Source organism: Porites lutea, chromosome 1, assembly GCF_958299795.1.
Source record: "Porites lutea chromosome 1, jaPorLute2.1, whole genome shotgun sequence".
NCBI lineage: Eukaryota > Metazoa > Cnidaria > Anthozoa > Scleractinia > Poritidae > Porites > Porites lutea.
The window spans coordinates 22401863-22421297 of record NC_133201.1 but is presented as its reverse complement, the minus strand read 5'-3'; the positions used below and the strand labels follow the sequence as shown (position 1 = coordinate 22421297).

Sequence of the window (19435 nt, the reverse complement as noted above, 5' to 3'; positions counted from 1 at the left end):
CAGTCCAACAAATAGTTTTAAGCAAAGAAAGGAAGATGAATATTTAAAACAAAAACTGAGGTACAAGCCACCCACCTTAACCTTCTCAATAAGTTAAAGCCGCAACTGTCCTGGGCAGTAAAAACTAGGGCTTTTATACACGCGTTTTCCCGCCGTTTTCGCTGCTTCGAGTGCATCATCCTGCAATGGCGCGAAATGGTCTGTCGCATGCCACCCATCATGATGGTATAGTGAAAGTGTGATTCCACATCTCCCCCTTCCCTCCAACATCTTCTCAAAAGCCCGACTTTCAATTCCAGTAGTTGTGGCCGGTTTTCGGGTTATAGGATATTAAAAGAGGGGATGTTTATCTTTTTCAAGGTATTTTGGACAAGGAGTATACGAAGGTCAGTTCCTAAGAAAACGACCGATGTCCTTTTAATACATGGTCTGTGCTCTATGAGATTTTCAATAGTGATAGTGTTCATGAAGTACGTCCAGAGTAATTATCTAATTTCTTTATCTTTTTAGATTCAAAGCGATAAATTTCTGGTCCAATGACGTCTGCAGAAAAATTCTCGCCCAGGCAGAGGTCATCGTTGTGCCCCTTTTAGCCTTATGACTCTTAAATGAAGCATACATGAAGTCAAGACAACGAAACGATCCGGGTTCTCAGTAGACGTTTGCTTACTGGAAGTAATCGGATGAAATTCAGGCTAACGTTTGCTGGAAATTTTCTTCGCGTTGTCTACCCCTTACCGGCCTTAGAGTCATATATCATAAAAAGCACGTCGAGAACATCCATCTCTACACAGAAGCCCAGTGTGTAATCGGCTTTTAGCGTGGTTAAATCCTTAGTGACAGATATGCTTACCTTTGAAAGGTAGGACCTTCAATATCGTGTTTCATTAATTATTCCGGTGTGCGAGGTATAAAGTACAAGTTTACGCCATCAATCTTCGGCTTCGAAAGGTAGGCGTTACTGGTTAATAAATAAGTGTTCTTTCATAGGCATGGTGACCTGTGTTCTGACCAGTCAGCGAAAGTGACCTGTATTTAAGACCCGTAGTGGATGTAGCAGCCAATGAATTATAGTAATTAATGTATTCTCACAATACCAGACGAATTATATCTCAAAATCTCTGAAATCCTATCATTCGAGAGAGTTGCTAGGTTACTCGAGGGAGTATCTAGGTTACTCCATCAAGACTTTTTAAGACACAAAGGCGTTAAGAACTTCCATTAATTAACTGTATATTGCCAGTATTCCCTACAAATCCCGGAATACCAATTTGCAGACCAGTTTCCAAGAAATTTATAAAATTTATTATTATTATTATTATTATTATTATTGCTAAATACTCTCACATAAAGGTGTCAAATACGGTTTTCATCTACTCCGGCCAACAAGCAAAACGCTTGACAAATGTGGTTGCGTGGTAGACTACAACTTGATACCAACTGGCAGGTATCAGTTAGGCTATATTGTATTATTGTTATTATAACGTAATGAAATCGGGAGCTCCGCTTTTAGGCTCGGCTAAATATATATATTAGCAAATGTGAAAACAATGCCTGCAACTGAGATGTTGAGCAGAGGTTCATCACAGGTCCGAGAACTTGGAGGCCTACAGCAAATAAAATAAAAAGCAAAAGTATTAAAGTAATGTAGTAATTTTGCTCTAAAACGCGTTGGTCCCAGCTTATTGGCCACAGTAGTCATCTATTTTCTGGTCATTATCTGGCCAAAAAGAAGCACAACAGCCCAAACTTGAAAGCACCGTACTGTTTATAAGTCAAGCACTTCCTGATGCTAAATATCAGCTTCTGAAGTTCAGGCACGGCCAGAGGGCAAAATTTTGATACTTTTACATTTCACTTAGTTCTCCTTCTCAATTCTTTTGCAATTCTCTCCTCATTTATTATTTTTTGGGTTGGGCTGGGCAGTAAATTATTACTAGGCTCCCACTCAGGGGAAAAAGTTTCAACAAAAATTGTAAGGGTTGTGAATTAATACTTTTTCAATAGAAAGTGCACGGTACGTGTATGGGTAAGTAGTCAATTTTCTGGTCAATCTTAAACGTTCATTTTGCATTTTTTCTCTGGCCTGTTTGCCTGATTCATGCCCATGAAAGATCTCTTTTTCCTGCTCGAGTTGTAGGTGTCAAAATAGTCTATGACCATTCAAACCAATGACATCACAAGTAGTACAAGGGATGGGGATCCTCATGGGCAGATATGGGCATTTGAACAGTAAAATCTTGGGTTTGAAAATACACCCCTCAAAAGCTGTGGAGTTTTTGCACCTGCTAAGTCACTGGCAGTTGGCAGCTCGCATCACAGACAGAACTAAACTTCTGGTTAATTCCGCCTGCAAAACAGCATCAATATCCTTGTTCTAGGCCTCCAAAAGTGTACCAAGGGTGTCATGATTTGCATGTCATAGTTGATTTGCCAATCAGGTTGAAAGAAAAATTGAAACAAAAAATTGAGTCAGTTGTGGGCCCAAAATGAGGAAATCATCACTGCTTTGCAGACGTTACTGACCAGGGTTAGGTTACATGTATGTCTGCGATGCAGGCTAAGGGAGTCTAAACATACCATGAAAAGAAATTAAGGTTTAATAGAAGGTTGCCTGTAGAAAGATCTTTTACAGGTCTTTTACAGGGTAATTATTCATGAACTAGGACTCGGAGACAAAGAAATTGAGAATTGACCTAGGTTAATAACAAATTTTATAATTGGACACTTTCTATGACCAATTCAATCTCCGCATTAACCCTAAAAGCCCCAATATCCACAAACAAATTCTCCAAACTGATCTCCATACATTTCCTTTAAGAATTAGTTGAGAGAATTTTACAAAAGATCAAGGCATTTTCTCTTTGGTGATCATTTTATTAATTCTCATAACCCTCCCTCTTGACTATGTATGGATGCTGTTAGGAGAAAACTGATGTTGGTCACTATTGGGACTTAAAGGGTTAACAGGGTTAATGACTGTACCCTAATTACTATTAGAAACCTTCCGATTGCAAATGGGTGTCTTTCTATTTTGACATGAATACAAAGCTAAAAGAATGATTTTTATCCTCTGACATTAGGTATATTTGAGCAAGACCAGCTGTTATTTGCAGGTTGATATTTCTTACATTTTAAATGTGTGATTTTAACTATTTGTGTCTCAAATGTTGAACACTCATGGATCTGTACTACATGTATTGGCATTTATTTATAAAGTTCAACATCGGTGAAAAAAAAGTTATGATCACTCAAAATTTGCCACTTTAGAACAAGAAGGAAACTGGAACTGAAATGCATGCCACAATAATATTTATTGTTTCTGGGATCGCTACTGAGGAGGCAGGTACAAAAGTCGGACCGGATCAACTCGGACCGCCAGTCCGGGTCGGATCAACTCGGATCGACTCGGACCAACTCGGATGGAATGAAAAAATAAAAATAAGATAAAATTGAACCCGGATCAACTCGGATCATAAAAAAACAACTCGGATTATAAAAAGAAAAATAAAATCAGTCGGTATCACTTAAGTTTCACCCGCCATTTTGTTTTTTTCTCACGAACTCGTGGTTGCGTAAATTTAATGTAATTTTTATTTTTATTAATTTTAATGATAAACTAGTGAGCAGCACACATACACTTCCAGTAAACATTTTCAACTTGGAAGGAGGAAAAATCATGCTCGGACAACGAAAATTTTCTTACCCCGGGCGAGAATTGAACTCACGACCCTCCGAATACTACATGTTTATCGGACGTTCCAACCACTGAACGGGAGGGTCGCGAGTTCGGTTCTTGCCTGGGGCATGGAAATTTCCTTTGTCCTGGGCGAGCATGGTTTCTCCTCCTTCCATGTTGAAAATGTTCACTGGAAATGTATGTGTGCTGCTCACTAGTGTATCACTAAAATTAAGTTTCGGAAGTCCTGCAGAAAAAAAAAAACAAACAGGAACAAACAAACAAACACTCTTCGGTAACTATCTAAATGCGATCAACAGACCAGGCTTTTGACGCTTATCTCATAAATAATTCAGTAGTCTAATAAATAAGCAAATATATACATTCTAGGCGACTGAAACTATCATTTCTTTAAGTCGAACCACAACCACGAGTTTATAACATGATCGGAGAGGAACTGGCACTATCAAAACAAAATGGCGCCGGAAAGCCACGGAGAGAAAAAGGATGATCTGGCCTTTTTTACCCTCCAAATGGGTTAAACTTTCAGTTTTGCTGATTTAATTTAATTTTTTTGATTGCTCCGAGTTGATCCGAGTCCAATTTTATTTTATTTTTATTTTTTTATTCGATCCGAGTTGGTCCGAGTCGATCCGAGTTGATCCGACCCGGACCGGCGGTCCGAGTGGATCCGGTCCGACTTTTGTACCTGCCTCTACTGAGGACCTGCTAGTCAGCTACAAAGTATTTGGCCAAAGTTTTTTTCCTGTCTCTTGCAACACTCCCAGAAGTCATTGCAAAAATAAACTTGATCAATTTTTCTTCTTGTTTCGCAAGTGGCAAGTAGAACCTATTAAGCTGGCTTGCTCTTTATGGCCTTCTTGTGTTTTCCAGCTGGTTTTACATGTGTTCGTCAAGTCAAGTTTGACACCATCTCAAAGAAGAGAATCACTTCTAATGGTTAACAGCTCTTTCCAATTATTTTTTCAAACTAAAATATTATGTTACTGTAAATTACGTAAATAAGTAGTCAATACTTACAGCTGAATCACATATACTTGTGGTATAATGAACACAAGGGCAAAACGTACAACAGCAAGTCTCTTGTTGAAAAAATAAGGTTGCAATTATCAATACAATATTTATGAAATAAATCAACATTTAAAACTAATTGAATATTGTTCTCAGTTCATGCAAAAAAATGTCTTTTTTTGTCAAGGTATTTAGCATGAAAGTACTAATAACAGGCTCTTTGCATGACTGTGATCATGTGATCAACTTTCAGTAAACATGAAAATAGTTCACTTATGAAAATTTTGTTAGCACAAGCTGAAAGAGCATATTAAAATTAGGTAACCTGAGCATTTTCAGCCGTACATCTCAAAAGCAGCGATTGCAACGGCCGCCGAAAGTTAGAAGCATTTGTATGAGAAAAAGAACTTCTGCCACCCAGTCATGCTTGCTTGGTTTTTCATACAATTAATCCTTGTAAATTCTAAAATTTTTAAACTGTCGTTAAATCTTTCCCTTATGCATTTATAGGGCTAAAATTGCCTGCAAAGAAATATTAAAAGGAGATTTGAGTCCTGTAAGGAAATATTTCATGACAGTTTTGAAAATTTTGAAATTATAAGGATTTGTATTGAAACCCATGCAAATGCAAATGCTTCCAACTTTCAGCGGCCATTGCAATCGCTACTTTGGAGATATACGGCTGAAAATTCTCAGGTTACCTAATTTTAATATGGTCTTTCCGCTTGTGCTAACAAAATTTTCCAAACATGAACTGCTTTCATTTTTACCAAAAGTTGATCACGTGATCAAGTCATACAAAGAGCCTGTAATTGAGGACACTACTTTAATATCTCCTTCCAGTGATGGAACTTCCATTTACATGACTTGTAATGTGTGATTCCAGAAAATATTCATACCCACCCCCCCCCCCCCCCCCACGGATGGTCAATGGAAATTCCTAAGGGGTGGGGGGGCTAAAGGGTAGAAATTTCTAAGGGGTATAGGGTGTGCCCACGAGAAGAATTTTCTACAGGGTTGTAAAAGACGCGAACGATAGTACGAGTCATACTCAAGTATATGTGGATTATTTTGATTTGTATCACAACAAAAATCAGAAATAGATGCCCTTTCAAGAAAAAACTTAAAGATGTAACGGTCCGTCTGTCCAACGTTTCACTTTGACGAGGTCTTTAAATAAATATTGTCCTTCAGGCAAATCAATCGCAATTCTCAACAGGTCCTTTGCTTCTCTGGAAATAAATTTTAGCGCATCGGTTAGTAATGTCGATTATGTATCTAGAGTGCAGACTCCATTGCAGATTGGTCTGATAGAAACTTAGGTCAATCGAGAACAAACGTCGTCTATCTCGGCGCTATATTTCTCGAGCTTCATGTAAACAACTTTACGCAAATTTCTGTTGACATTCATTCAGCGGGAGCTCATCGCGACAAAGCCGTTGCGTGACGACCCAGATGAGAGCTTTGCTGTATTTTATTATTGACTTCCAATAAAGTACCGTTGAAGGCAAGCTGTTTGTCGAACAGACTTCCGCCAAATCAACTTTTGCCCGAAAATATTAACAATCTGTTTCTTATTTGTCAAGGAGACTTTCGATCACGTGCTAGGCGATGAAATAAATCATGTTTCACCGATGTTCAGTTATGAACACAAATCGATGCAAATATGGGACGCAAAATGAATGTTTGCATATTTTGTTCTTTTATAACCCAAATAAGTTTTTTTGTAATTTCTGAAATTTGTTTAACTGGAAGCGTAATTCATTCAAAGTTAAAATTAATTACAAACATTGACTTTGTGGTGACTTTAGGACCCGAGGCCGAACATTTAACACTAAACTTTGTTTGTAAGTTAGTTTTTAGTAGATCGTTTTGAAATTCGAATATCTTCACCTAGTTTAATGTTAAATCAATAGTTAACTTTGAAGTTATGCTGTACTAAATGTTGCTTTTAAGATGAAACTGACTTAGACTAGACGGGTACATCATTGAAACTTAATTACGGTATCAGAAATTCAACTTTGGGACCAGAAGCAGAAGATTTATCGATAAACTTTGCCTGTAAGAAGATTCGTTTTGAAATTCGAAAATGTTCACATAGTTTTATTTCAATGAATAGTTCAAATTTGAAGTTATACTGTAAATGTTTTCTTGAGATGACATAAACATATTAATCTCTGTTTTCGTGCCTTGCACGTTTCGCTGGATGGACTAATAAAAAAAAAACTGCTCATTATCAAGCATGCTCTACCAGCGTAAGAAATACAAATTGCCTTGTAAAAGATTACAAATAGGTCAAAGATTATAAAAAACTGTCTTAAGATGAGAACAGTTAATTTTAAGCGGTACACGGTCGATAATCTTTAAATGCGGCAAATAAAGGCCATGAAAAGGAAAATAGGAAATTCCAGGGGGTAGCGGGTTATACATGACCCCCCTGGAACGGAAATTCCGACGGGGTGGGGGGGTCTAATCGGAAGATCCATCAGTGGGAGGGGTATGGATATTTTCTGGAATCACACAATGTAGTCATCCGAGCCACGTGAAGGTTTGGCCATTTGCAAGGCAATGGAATTACTTTCATTTCTAAGTCACTTTAAGACCCTGACTGTTGGTGTGGCCCTGGGAATTGAACCCACAACCTCTCGCTCTGCAGTCAAGTAAGCTACCAACTGAGCTATTATCCTGCTGCGGTTTGAGATCTATAAAAGCTGCTGAATACAACTATAGCTTGCTTATCCATCTGTACCTTCTACGACATAAGCATACAATACTTTCTGAAGTTGTTGAGGGATGGGGGGGCAGGGATTTCTTTCAGCTATAATAAGCATGACTCTCCTGCCCAGCTACATGTACTTTCATGCAAAACAAAAAAAAGCACAGCGAAAAGTACCTCCCTAACTGTTTGATCCCCGCCTAATAGTTACTGCATATACCCAACAAATTCAATAGGTGTCAGCCCTGACTCCAATAAAAAAGGAAGCAATCTTTCATTGGATCAGGGCTCAACAGGCGTTCAATGGCCAATGTCTTGCCAAGATGACCATGCATTTTTTGTCCGCATAAGCTTTCGATTTCACCACAAACTAACAAAATTCAAGTTAACTTACGCTGCTCCTCGGGAATCTTTTGGAAACCATCTGGTAAAATGATAAGCGCAATGAGCAACAAAGTAATACCACATTGTGTACGCTAGTCGGTCCCTTCCACCATTCACGACAAAACTCAACTTGTAAACAATCGCCGATAAGCTCCTACACACACTGTATTCTACATTTTCCAATCAAAGCTTGATTTTACACTCTAATAGACCTAAATAATCCTTAAAATTGGCTTGATATAGGAATTTCTCAAAATGTTTGGGTAGTGAAGAAAATATTTACGTCTTCATGGGAACTAAGCTACTCTGGAATTTAGCCACCATGATGTGTCCCATGATTCCTTAGCGTAGTTACTAAAACATGGAACGACCTAAAACCACCTAAAACCATCTACAACCACTTACAACCACCTCAAAAAATTCAACAACCACCTACAACCATCTACAACCACCTCAAAAACACCTACAACCACTCGCAAACAATCTAAAACCATCTAAAACAAGGTATAAATGTCTGAAATAAGGCGATTTGACAAGATGCTGTTCACAAATATTTAGTTGTGCTGACGTATTGAACTGTTTGCACATGACTTGTACAGTCGACGAAGAAGAAGACTGTCAAGCCAACGCGCTCCCGTACAAAGACTCGCATTATGAACAAGCTGAAGTTTAGAATTTCTCTGCTATGTCACTGCGTTCCGCCGCAGAGAAAACGTTTAAGTTCTAATCAGCAGAAAGGCAACAACACGTTGAAATAGGAAGGACACGACCAGTTGTGTTTATTGGGGACGAGAAAAGCTAACATACAAGAAATAAAGTAGTGGCGGAGAAAAAACGAATTACATCACTGTAAACTAGGAGACTAAACGTAAACAGCATACTTGAAAAATTAAGCTCGGCAAGGTGCGAGCGGTAAAACTGGCTGTGTCGAGTGACTAACGCGAGAGGCGACAAGGTTTAAATACCGAGATGTGACGTAAAATCCCTAGAGGATCAAACTGCGGCCATAAATGCAAATTCCGAACATAAACACATTCATTGCTTTTAGAGAAATCGTGACTGAGTCACATCGCAATTCTCCATAGTTGATGTAGCTAAATTCAGTTTAAGCTACAATCCACTTCTTCGATATTCGGATCTGTAAATCACTTATCCATGAGAATTAATCATCCTGCTAAAAACGCTAACAAGCTGGGCCCAGCGTGACCAAACATTGACCTCTCAGCATGAAATACAGTGAAACCTTTATTAAGCGGACACCTCTATTAAGATGACGCGGACACCTAAAAAGTACCTGAAATGGTCATTTCTATTGTTGCCAACCTGTATTAAACGGACACTTGTGATTAAATTCCATCACCCAACATGCCAGACACCGGAAATGCAAAAGATTGTCTCGAATTGCCACCCACAAATTTTTCGATTTCTACTTTAAAAAACGTGACTTGATTATATAGTTTCACAGAACAGTACCGGGGTATTGTTTTCTATTTCGTTTTGTTTGTATAGAGTTTGTTTTGCTCATCTGATTTCTTTAAATTTGAGTTGCAATCTATGTTTATGGTACTATAATCAATTCGTCTACTTTGATAAAGAAATTGATGCAAACGTTTGTATATATCATCATAGTCTCTCAGGGAGTATTCTGAATGTTTCCACTGTTCATTTGAATGGCATTTGACACCTCATATGACATCTATCGAAACCTGTATTAGGCGGACATCCTGTATTAAGCGGAGAGTACAGCATTCCCCGAGGGTGTCCACTTAATACAGGTTTCACTGTAAGCAGCAAAAAATTCACATTTGCTCAGTCAAAACGTTTTCCTCCAAAGCATAATCCACCCGTCAGAGGAAACAATTCATAAGAACAAGCAACATTTTGGCGTGAGGTAAAAGTCGTGTGTTTACATTATATAAGCACAATTGAATAATACTCATCAATCAAATATTGTTTGTTGTTGTTGTTGTTTTTAATCTTATTTTTGCTCTATTTCTGTTTTTGTTCATTTCTCACTATTTAAAAAAAAACTGTCCATATGGACCCGGTCTATGACAGGGGGTCCATAGACTGGTCCATGAAAGTGGTCCATGGACCCGGTCCAAGGTGGGAGTCCATGGACCCCTGGTCCATGTTTTGTCCTCACCCAAATATATATTGCAAGCTTAATTAGGAAGACCTCAGATAACAACATAGATCTCCAGAGGTTGGCGTCTCTGTAACAATGACCTCAACCAGGTTGACGTCCAGCAATTTTAGTGAAAACAAGGGATTAGGTGGAGTGCTCAGTCTTGTGGACTCATAAAACCTGGTCGTGGTCATTCTGTGTAAATATTTTCACTTAATTAATTAAGCTTACTTGATTTATCCGATCCGACCTTCCAAAAGGTTGATATTACTAAAAACCGAAGAAATCTCTATCTGCTGGATAGTTTAGTTGGTTTCCCTAATACTTATCTACTGGATAGTGATTTATCCGGTGGATAACACTTTCCAGGGTTTTTGGAGTATCCAGTAGCTTTTAAATAACTGCCAACTGTGCCCAGCAGTGATTGGGTTGGTGGGTTGTTAGGTGTGGCTCTTTGGATGCAAAAAAGGGACAGTACTTAGGGGTCAGACTTCCGATTACAGTTATTTCTCTTTTAGTTGATGTCCTATTGATAATATTGTTAGTTTTATATGAAATTCATACAGATGCAAGAATCTTTAAATATATAGCATGCATTTGAATATTTTGTAATGTAGTTGTTGTTATAGTATTGTAATTTTCACGCCCTGTGTTGAATTTCATTTGCACGTGCTGCTAGACTCATTATATATTCAGTTTCGTTTGTACCTTCGGGGCACTTGATAGAGATTAAAATGTCTGTTCAGTAACCGCTTGAACGTGTGGTTCGCTGTGTTATTACAGTTGTTACATATTAAAGTTTTAATTAACTTAACAAGTTAAAGAGTATTTATCAGAATGGTTTTAATTTGTTGATTTTGTTTCAGGTTAAGACAGTGGTTGAAGGTCTTGCTGGTGCAGATCCTGTCACATGCAGTCGATATGTTGTGGTCAAACCAGATATGAATTTAGAGGATGCCATTAAGCAGGTAGGAGGTAACATGTAAAAAAAGGAAAATTTTGTCTTCTTTAAATCTCAGAAAAAGAGTCCTTTAGAAGTTGCCTGGAATCCTTGTCTAAAACAGAATACTTTCAGTCCAACCAGAAACGTTTTGGGGAAACAAGTCTGTATTTGAAGCTGGACCAGTTGTCTGTTTTGGGCCTTTTTTAACTCATTAAGATATTAATTTGAGGAGGACTCGGAAAAAAAATCCGAGTCCGAGATGGGATTTGAACCCACGACCCTCCGTGATCTAGTCGGATGCTCTAACCACTTGAGCTACTGGAGACTCTATGGTGAGCAAGGGCCAATTTGTGGGTCTCGACTGGAACCGCATCACGCGGCTACACAGCCAAGTAATGATAGGCACACAAGAAGTGAAGAACTCACTAACAGCATCGCGCTGTCACCTTAAAGCATATCAAAGATGCGGCCAACCAACCTCCAAAGTGAGTATATTAAAGATGAAACAACAACAACAAGATATTAATTTGAGGAGGACTCGGAAAAAAAATCCGAGTCCCAGATGGGATTTGAACCCACGACCCTCCGTGATCTAGTCGGATGCTCTAACCACTTGAGCTACTGAAGACTCTATGGTGAGCAAGGGCCAATTTGTGGGTCTCGACTGGAACCGCATCACGCGGCTACACAGCCAAGTAATGATAGGCACACAAGAAGTGTGTTTAATATCAAATTAATATCTTGTTGTTGTTGTTTCATCTTTAATATACTCACTTTGGAGGTTGGTTGGCCGCATCTTTGATATGCTTTAAGGTGACAGCGCGATGCTGTTAGTGAGTTCTTCACTTCTTGTGTGCCTATCATTACTTGGCTGTGTAGCCGCGTGATGCGGTTCCAGTCGAGACCCACAAATTGGCCCTTGCTCACCATAGAGTCTCCAGTAGCTCAAGTGGTTAGAGCATCCGACTAGATCACGGAGGGTCGTGGGTTCAAATCCTATCTGGGACTCGGATTTTTTTTCCGAGTCCTCCTCAAATTAATATCTTGTTGTTGTTGTTTCATCTTTAATATATTTTAACTCATTGGCCCCTGAATCACCCATAGCTGCCCCTGCAGATCCACCTCTCTTTTACTGCCTGTGACATCCTCATTTTTAATGGTCAAGGACAACTTTGTCCGCTAACTTGTGCAGACCAGGGTGAAGAGATCTTTCAAACCATACCAGAATGAGCATGATTCAGTCAAGGAGACTGGAGAAAAAGGCAAAAAAAAACATGTAACATTGACCCAAAAACTTCCATGAAAATCCTGTTTCACTACCCACCTACCTTTCCTTTCATCCAATTCCAAAATCCTAAAAGCTTTCCCAAAAACTATTCCCAGCAAAATAAAGCTTACTAAATGCCCAGCGAAAGAAAAAAAAGTGGGGCAAGAAAAGTGAATCTATAAAGAGTAGAGGAGAAAAAACAAAAAGAAAAAGTCAAGACTCGAAATTCTGCTTTCTGCGCATGCCCAAACTTCGCAATCTAAGATTTTGCATCTGGATCAGAAGGCCAGGAAGTGTACGACCTGTAAACAGCTTTGTGGTAAGTTTTGCATAGCCCCTTTATAGTCAGACAATGACTAGAAAACTGCTCAACCAGCTTCCAAACGCGATTTTTGGCAAAATTCCCAGGAGCGAATGGGTTAACACATTAACGATGCCATTCTTTTTTTTAAATTTTGATCATTCCCACTTTTGGAAATTCAAATTTAAATTGAAAATCATTTTTCTTTGACATGTGTAGACAGCTCATAAGGAACATGGAGTGCAAGATGAGCAATGCTTGAAAGGGAGAACACAGCAAGGGGAGATGAAATGCTTGTTTGTTAGAAAAAAGTTTTACTTTCATTTTTAGGGTCCATATGATGCTGTTATTTTGCCTGGTGGAATAGGAGGATCTAACGACCTTGCTAAGGTATTTATATTTTCTAATTTTAAATACAAATTTTGAGAGCTGATGAGAGTTAAAGGCTTACTTTAATTCTGGATGATTTACAGTCTGCCAAGGTTAAAGAGATTCTCCAGGAACAAGAGCAAAGTGGAAGAATAATTGGAGCAATTTGTGCTGGTAAAGAAAAGTTACTGTGATAAAAAGCCTTGGTGTAAACTCTGGAAAACTGATCCTTTTTTTTGTTTTTCTTCTTTTTAACCAACTTGAAAAATCTAGAGTCTGCCAAAGTTAAAGAGATTCTCCAGGAACAAGAGCAAAGTGGAAGAATAATTGGAGCAATTTGTGCTGGTAAAGAAAAGTTACTGTGATAAAAAGCCTTGGTGTAAACTCTGGAAAACTGATCCTTTTTTTTGTTTTTCTTCTTTTTAACCAACTTGAAAAATCTAGAGAATGATCTGTCAAGATTTTATTAGTAACATTCTGGAAATCGTAATCAAGTTGAAAAATTCTTAGAATTAAAATTTGCTAGGGTTTTTCGCTCTCTGAGTTTGAGATGTCTTGAATCAGATACAAGACAGATAGCAGCAATTTATTACAAAAATTGTGCAAGTGATCACAAAAATGTGTTTTAAGGCCCATGGGGGTGCCTTTAATACTTTACCGTCAGGTTCAATAATTATTTTAGATGTATCCTTCAATCCTATGAGGCTCCCTTAGTCTGACTGTATTACGGAGTTAGAAGTCTACAACCTTTCTGAGATTAGGAACTATAAGATTGCAGCTGGAACTATTCAGAACTGGAACAATCTTACCAGGTAGAGCAATTTTCGTATGACCTTCAAAAATGGTTTTGGTAAGTGTTTGTTATTTGCCTTATCCACCAAAGAAAACCCTACTAATGGAGAAGGCATTGTCCGATTGGTCAATTGTGTTGCAATATGACATCAAAGTGAAGTATAGATTGATTTAAAGAGAGTTCTTTGGGCATGAATTTTTTTCAGCCGAGTTTTCGGTTAACCAACCAAAATCCACGCACATTTGTTCGCTTGTTTTCATTTCAATTTCAAACGAAAATCGCTCTTACCCTAACACTGTTGCAGGTGGCTAGTGGGCAAGCCTGCCTCTAAATATAATAATTGAAGCCTAATTAATAATCCGTAAATGCAAAAGGTATTTTGATCAGCACTGCTATAGCTAAAGCTTGTTGCCTTATACAGAGTGCGTTTTCTATTCCGATTATCAGTGTTCTCCTTATCAGGTGGTAACCGCTAAAAATTTACTCCTTGAAGCAACACTTCCTACAGCCTGCAACTGCTTTAAGTGTTACTAAACATAATAAGTTGTTTCAAAAAACATGTAAGTAGTGATCTAAGCCAATCCTCACAAGAAAAGGAAGTAAATTTATGTGGAAAAACAAAAAGTATACACAGCGATTCTCTCTTAAATGCTAACTGGTACCTTTCAAAGCACTGTGGGCTAACAATTTTTTCATGGGTTTCTGTCCCAATTCTAGATTTTCTTGACCAGCAGGAAAAGTTCGCCTCTCCCACGACTTGTGTTACTAAATTAACCCTAGCGGTAAATGCAGGCTTCATTCGTAAAATTCTTTGTTTTGAGGTGTTAAAAGTACTTTTCAGTCAATTGGTTGACAGGTCGCTCAAGAATAAAAGCCTTAATGAATGAAAAGTCTCTCCCCCTCCGCCATATTTTTGGTCTTACTGGTCAAGAATGTTTTTTTACTTGCTTAGCTAAAATTTAGGGAGAACACTGGGTTATGAGCCCGTCCTTTTATAAGCCCTCCTAAGATGTAAAAGCCCAGCTGGCTTATAAGCGCAGTTTATGTTACATGTATATCTAAAGTTGACATAAGACCAGTGCTGTCAACTCTCCTGGATAATCCGGGAGACCCCCGATTTTGAACCGTTTCTCCCGGTCTCCAGATAAGAGTCTGAAACCTCCCAGATAATTTCCAAAGTTTGCTGTTTCTTGTAGATTCGCCTTTCTGTCAATGAAATTTAAAATATTTTGCATTGTTTGAGCTATTTAACTTTTAACATTGAACGTTTTCTCAGAAACCTTAGTTTGCCATTTTCAATAATGTGATTGGTGGGAAGTAAACCAATCAGGTACTTACAATTCCAACAACATCTATTTTGCATGTTTTTTTTTGCACAAATGACGTCATATTTCGTGCATTGTGACATCATCTATTATCCCTTCCCTATCAATTCTCAATGTTTGAAGATGTCGGGGTTGACAGCCCTGTAAGACTGAGTCTACTATTTTGCTTTTCATATCTTAATAGTACAGAATATACAAGCAGTAACTTTTGTTTTCATTATTTTGTGGAACACCTAGTCTCCCTCGCAGCCGTTTTTTTGGAGCGTTGCGTGACATCCAAAAAACAGCTGCGGGGGGAGACTATGGAACACCTCGAGGTCTGAAACTGAAGAAAATGTAGGTCCTAGTTCAAGCCTTGTTGTCATACTTTTTCCTTAGACAAAAAACTTTGCTCCACTTTATATCTCAGGGGCGGATCTAGGGGGAGGGTGCAGGGGGTGCGCACCCCCCCCCCCCCCGAGATGACCTGCGGTTTTCTAATACAACTGGTATTCTGCCAAAAAAAAATGTGGTTTATTGGTGTTGAAGTAGAGCAAGAGACGAGTGCACCCCCTCCTAAAAAAATCCTGGATCCGCCCCTGTATCTCTTCACCCAAGTGTATAACTAGGTACCAGCGACTTGGTGTGATGGACTAACATCCTATTCAGAGGGGGGGGGGGGGTGGTAGAAATATTTCCAGCTCCTTAGTTTTGCCATGGAAAATGGAATAAGCTCTGGGCTGATGAGCCATTTGGTTTGTTTGTTTCATACTGCAGCCCCAACTGCTCTTCATACTCATGGAATTGCTAAAGGAAAGACTGTCACATCACATCCTTCTGTGAAAGATAACCTGGATGATATGTTTTCACGTGACATACATTTTTCATTCTAAATTGAAAAATAAACAAATATTTGTGTAGCCTGCATATTCTTTGTAAAAAGTTAAAACTATACCATGAGCTGCTTATACCATTTTAAGGAAGTTAATTTTTAGCAAGTCTTCATTGAACTTATTGTTTGACTCACCAGGCAGCACTGTACGTCCTGTATTAAAAGCACTAAATGGCCCTAAAGTGTTTTTTTAGTTGACCTTATTATTTACTTTGTATGAGACCTTATGTTTGGTTGGTTTAACTTCTATTTTTAATTATTTAAAATAGAAGTTAAACCAACCAAACATAAATCTCATACAAAGTGAATAATAAGGTCAACTAATTAAAAGTTGAAATCCTACAATTATACTAAGAAATCTCTGTGTGATGTCTAACATACACCTAATTGCAATAAGGTTGTCATTGAACAAAGCAAAAAGCAAAAAGCAAAAGCAAAAAAGCAAAAAGCCAAATATGAATTAATTAGCATTTAATTATCATTGCTTGCAACGTTCACAACACACACGCTTATACCTGAATATTAATCACGTAATATGAGAGAAATCATTTGCATCAGTTTCTTGGTGTCATTCTAATGCAATTCAAGGCTGATTCATCTAGCGGATTTCAAACGTGCTCTAATTACAAACGTAAATCGGATAACTACTAAAGAAAAAATGGCTCCATTTTTTTTTCAATAAATATCCCGTGTGAAATACCTCCATGGAATTCCATGGAAATCCATGGAAATCTATGGAAATCCATGGAATTCCATGGAAATCGATGGAGATCCATGGAATTCCACGAAACTCCCATGGAGTATCCATGGAGTTCCATGGAATGCCATGGAGTTCCATGGAGTATCCATGGAATGCCATGGAGTTCCATGGAGTATCCATGGAGTTCCATGGAATGCCATGGGGTTCCACGGAGTTCCATGAAGTAGTGATGGAGTTCCATGGAATGCCATGAAATTCCATGGAATATCGTGGAGTTCAATGGAATGCCACGGGGTTCCCTGAAGTACCGATGCAGTTCCATGGAATGCCATAGCGTGTCCATGGAGTTCGATAGAATACCATGCAGTTTGTATGAGAAAATCCATTGAAATTCAGTAATCAAGCAACTCATCAACTTGTGAACCACATGTTCAAGTCTGCACTTTTTATTGAATAGAAAAATAGGGAACATTTGGAAGCTTTCTAAAAGCAAAATAGTGCATTTAGTTTAAATTACACAGACAACGCAAAAGTATTGTTCACCGACGCTGAAAGTCCCAGTGTAAGAGATTTTATTGCTAACTATAAAGAGGAGTGTTTTGTGTGCTTAATAAAAAAATGATCCTGTTGAAAAAAAATAAATATAGAAAATTATTTTTTAGTAGGGCTGTCTGCCATTTATCTTTTAAAATCAGAGTTGCATTTAAAATATGAGAAGATCACTGTTATTAACAACATGCAGTTGCTTCATAATGGCACAGTGCCGCTATTCGTACAGGACCGGTACACCAACGTGTATTTGCTATGACATACGGGATCAAGTCTCTACTTGAAATTTATATGAAATTTCTAAGTCTCTTGAAATTTCTGATCAACAAATTTCCATGAAAGTGTAAGTCTCTTCAACCACTGTTCCATTTTTAAGGAAAAAATTTCAGTGTTAAATTTTGAAAAGAAGAAAAATTCGATGTTGCAAGATTGAGAACCGATCCAGGGGCGTAGAATCCATAATTTGTAGCCTAACCACTCTACCACGGAGTAGTAACTCGCTGCTAGTTGGAGTTTGATTTTATTCATATAACAACAACCGTTACCCTAATAAGAGGCTAACCGTTTCGAGTCAGTGCTTAAATAGATCTAATCAGTTTAGTCGGAATCCCGTATAAATAGCAAACACAAGACGATGTACGGATCCCGTACTTAAATAGCCAGTACTGGAAATGATCCCACTTAGGCACATAACTCTTCTCGGTATCGAAGTGTGTTTTGGTTGAGAGCTAAGATTTTCCCTATTACTCGAACCTGATTGATGAGATTGCTTTGTATGGAGTATTTCGGCGAACCTACACAAGCAATATTAGAGTTTTTTGCCGCATCCGTGGATAGGCTAGTCTGCTACACAGCCGTTTTTAGTGGGGAGGAGCGTTGCGTGACGACACTAAGATCAGACTATGAATAGGCCTGCTGCCTTTTTAAAAGGTTCCCTCACCTGGGAGAACAATGCAATATTTTCCTCTCACTGCTTTACTCTTCTACAGCGTCGGAATAGTACAATTAACTCTGAAAGGGACCACAATTTAAAGCCTTTAAAGACAGACATCTCCACGATCGAGCCGTGATTTGACGCCATATTTGGTGCTTGAACTGGCGTCCAAGCCTCCCCGCTTAGTGACTTACGCGATCACGTGGAGCTTTTGAACCAATAGAAATGCTTAGAAGATCAGTTTCTTGGTTCGAATCTTTAGGCGGACTTCTGAGCAGTACGACAGTGTTGTGTAAACGGATTGTCTCTTCGATGAATACATCCGAAAAAGATGTCATTTTCAACGCGAAATATCATTTGTGAGGTTGCTTACATTTGGCTTCTTTCAAATCGACTTCGATTAAACAATGACTCAGCAGGATCGCACATTAAAGAGGAAGGTAAGCTTAATATGTACACAACTCGTGTTTGGTTGCCTTACTGAATTCGTCCGCTCGATTTATATGTCTCTGCTAGATTTAGAAGGGTGAGTTTTCGGGTGCTGTTTATCGGTTTTAATATGAAGTTTCCATCTTTTGTTTATACAGATATGAATGTGGTCTTTCCTGCAAATTGCCTTTGGAATCCTTTGGAATAATTACTACTTCTGGCAGAATTATAAATCGAAGACTGTACTTCGATGGACTGCTTCGATGCATAAGAAGAAATATCATATTTAGAATTTTCATGCCTGCTACGTAAAAACTATGCAAGAGACTGATAAATTATAATTGTGGTTTTCGCCGTTTTTTCCCAAGGATTAGGTAGGACTTTACTATAACTAAATACCATGGTTCTGATCGAGGAAATAAGTAGCGGTTCCCTTTTTCGTCGCATTAAATAAAGCCATGTTTAAGTCTTACATACTGACGGTTTATGCATTCAAGTATTAGCTTATTTTTTTCTCTCAATTATGCATCTGTTCGCCTGTTACTTTTCTTAAACACCAGGCCAAGATTCCTTGCTTTATATTAAATCTAAATTTTTCATTTAAGCTACTTCAATATGATTGCTGCATTCTAAACTGCAATGTATATAGTCACAAGTAAACATTAATTTGTTAAGCTACAGTATGTCAAATTTTCCTCCAAAAGCATGTTAAGTTTTGATTGATGTCTTTACATTGATTAAATAAATTGCAGTGGACCAAAATCTGTTATGTATTCCATTTGATTCACTGGATATTTTACATGTCTAATTCCTGTGAATTCCATGAAACTCCCTGGAGATCCATGGAATAATCGGTGGAGTAGTTTCTATGGAATTGCATGGAACTTTTCCATGGAATTCCATAGAAAATGTCCTAATCCTCCATGGAAAATGTCGATGCACAAATTTCCATGGAATCCCATGGAAATTAGTGCCCTAATGTTTTCCATGGAATTCCATGGGAAATGTCCTAATC

At 38.3% G+C, this 19435-nt stretch overlaps 1 protein-coding gene across 1 annotated transcript; it reads left to right on the top strand.

The window, feature by feature from the left end:
- Positions 1 to 10774: 10774 nt before the first annotated feature.
- On the top strand, positions 10775 to 15809 carry LOC140926404 (Parkinson disease protein 7 homolog). Its single transcript, XM_073376155.1, has 4 exons — positions 10775 to 10907; positions 12781 to 12840; positions 13095 to 13164; positions 15694 to 15809. Exons 1-4 carry the CDS (start codon positions 10881 to 10883, stop codon positions 15807 to 15809), a joined length of 273 nt encoding a protein of 90 aa, XP_073232256.1. The 5' UTR covers positions 10775 to 10880.
- Positions 15810 to 19435: the final 3626 nt, after the last annotated feature.